This window comes from Rhododendron vialii, chromosome 2a (genome assembly GCF_030253575.1).
Source record: "Rhododendron vialii isolate Sample 1 chromosome 2a, ASM3025357v1".
Classification (NCBI taxonomy): Eukaryota; Viridiplantae; Streptophyta; class Magnoliopsida; order Ericales; family Ericaceae; genus Rhododendron; species Rhododendron vialii.
The window spans coordinates 18,799,702-18,801,414 of record NC_080558.1 but is presented as its reverse complement, the minus strand read 5'-3'; the positions used below and the strand labels follow the sequence as shown (position 1 = coordinate 18,801,414).

Here is a 1,713-nt window from a genome sequence, read left to right as displayed (position 1 = left end):
ATCATGACTTGTGTAGACAATTTTGGTGGCCAGAAATGAAGAGAGATATTGTCATTTTTGTATCCAAATGCCTTACGTGCCAACAAGTGAAATCCGAACATCAACTACCCACGTGGGAGTTACAACCATTACCAATGGCCGAGTGGAAGTGGGAGAACATGACTATGGATTTCGTTACCGGTTTACCGACATCGCCGAGGGGGCATGATGCCATTTAGGCGATAGTCGATCGATTGACCAAGTCAGCACATTTCTTACCGATTCAGGTTACGGATTCAATTGAAACGCTTAGTCATTTGTATATCTGCGAGAATATCTATCTTCATGAAATTTCCGTTTCTATCGTGTCGGATCGAGATCCAAGGTTTACCGTGTGCTTTTGGCAAAGTTTACAGGCCGCTCTTGGCACCAATCTCTTGTTTAGCATAGCGTATCATCCTCAAACGGATGGGCAATCTGAGAGAATGATTCAAATTTTAAAAGATATATGCTTCGGGCTTGTGTTATGGATTTTCGGGGTAATTGGGAAGATCACCTACCGTTAGTCGAATTCGCGTACAACAATAGTTATCAATCTAGCATCGAGATGGCACCATATGAAGCTTTGTATGGGAGACTGTGTCGATCACCCGTTTGTTGGACTGAGTTAGGCGAGGTTACGTTGGTTGGGCTGAATTTGATCAAAGAAACCTCCGAGAGTATGAGAGCGATTCGTCAACGCCTTCTTGAAGCATAAAAGAGAACCATTGAGCAAGTGAAAGTGATTCGCCAACGATTGTTAACCGCACAAAGTAGGCAAAAGAGTTATGCCTATCGTTGTCGCCGACCATTGTCATTTAAGGTGGGGGATCACATGTTCCTTAAAGTGTCACCGCTTCAAGGATTATCTTGTTTTGGGCAAAAGGGCAAGCTTTCATTGCATTTTATTGGACCGTTTCACATTATCGAGAAGATTGGGGAAGTCGCGTATCGATTGGCCTTACCATCGAAGCTATCGGACGTTCATGATGTGTTCCACGTGTCGATGTTGCGAAAGTACGAACCGGATCTGTCACACGTTCTAGAGTGGTTTGAACTAGAGTTAGAGGCCGATGCATCTTTTGGGCAGGAGCCGATACGTATCCTAGATTTGCGCAAGCAAGTTTTGAAGGGGAAGACCATTTCATTAGTGCGAGTTCTATGGGGTAATCTTGGGAAGGAAGAGTCGATGTGGGAAAGGGAAGACAAAGTTAAAGAGAAGTATCTGTAGGGAGGTATTTCCGAACACATACATTTAGTTGCCGAACACGTGATATTCGGGAGCATGTGGTAAGTATGACAGGACTTACCGCCGGGCAATATAGTGAACAACAATATGGACCAATGATATGAGAAGTCATTGATCCATGCTGTTTGTTCGGCAAACTAAGGGCCAAGTTACATGTGAAGTAGATGGTCCAAAGCAGACTATTCGGTTATAAACAGCCAAACAGATGAAGCAAAAGAACCACGCACGTGATACGAGGGATCACGGGTTAAAAAGCAATGCAAATGGTATGTGGGACCATAGTTTGAATATAGGCAGGACAGTCATCATGCTAAACAAATGTTCGACAAGATGGACCAGTGACATGAGAAGTCAATGGTCCAAGCCGTCTGTTCGGCAACGAGATGGCCGAACAAAAGAAAGAACTTCAGTCGAGTATTGGAGCATACAGAACATTCTGGAAGAGT

General features: G+C 44.0%; 1 protein-coding gene across 1 annotated transcript; it reads left to right on the top strand.

Moving 5' to 3' along the window:
- The first annotated feature begins 853 nt into the window (after positions 1-853).
- Positions 854-1,249, top strand: LOC131317253 (uncharacterized). The gene has a single exon (XM_058346816.1). The coding sequence runs from the start codon at positions 854-856 to the stop codon at positions 1,247-1,249; it is 396 nt and encodes a 131-aa protein (XP_058202799.1).
- The last annotated feature ends 464 nt before the right edge of the window (positions 1,250-1,713 follow it).

What these genes read in the sequence shown, in the direction of transcription:
- LOC131317253 (XM_058346816.1), top strand. Translation starts at nt 854, where the DNA reads ATGTTCCTTAAAGTGTCACCGCTTCAAGGATTATCTTGTTTTGGGCAA.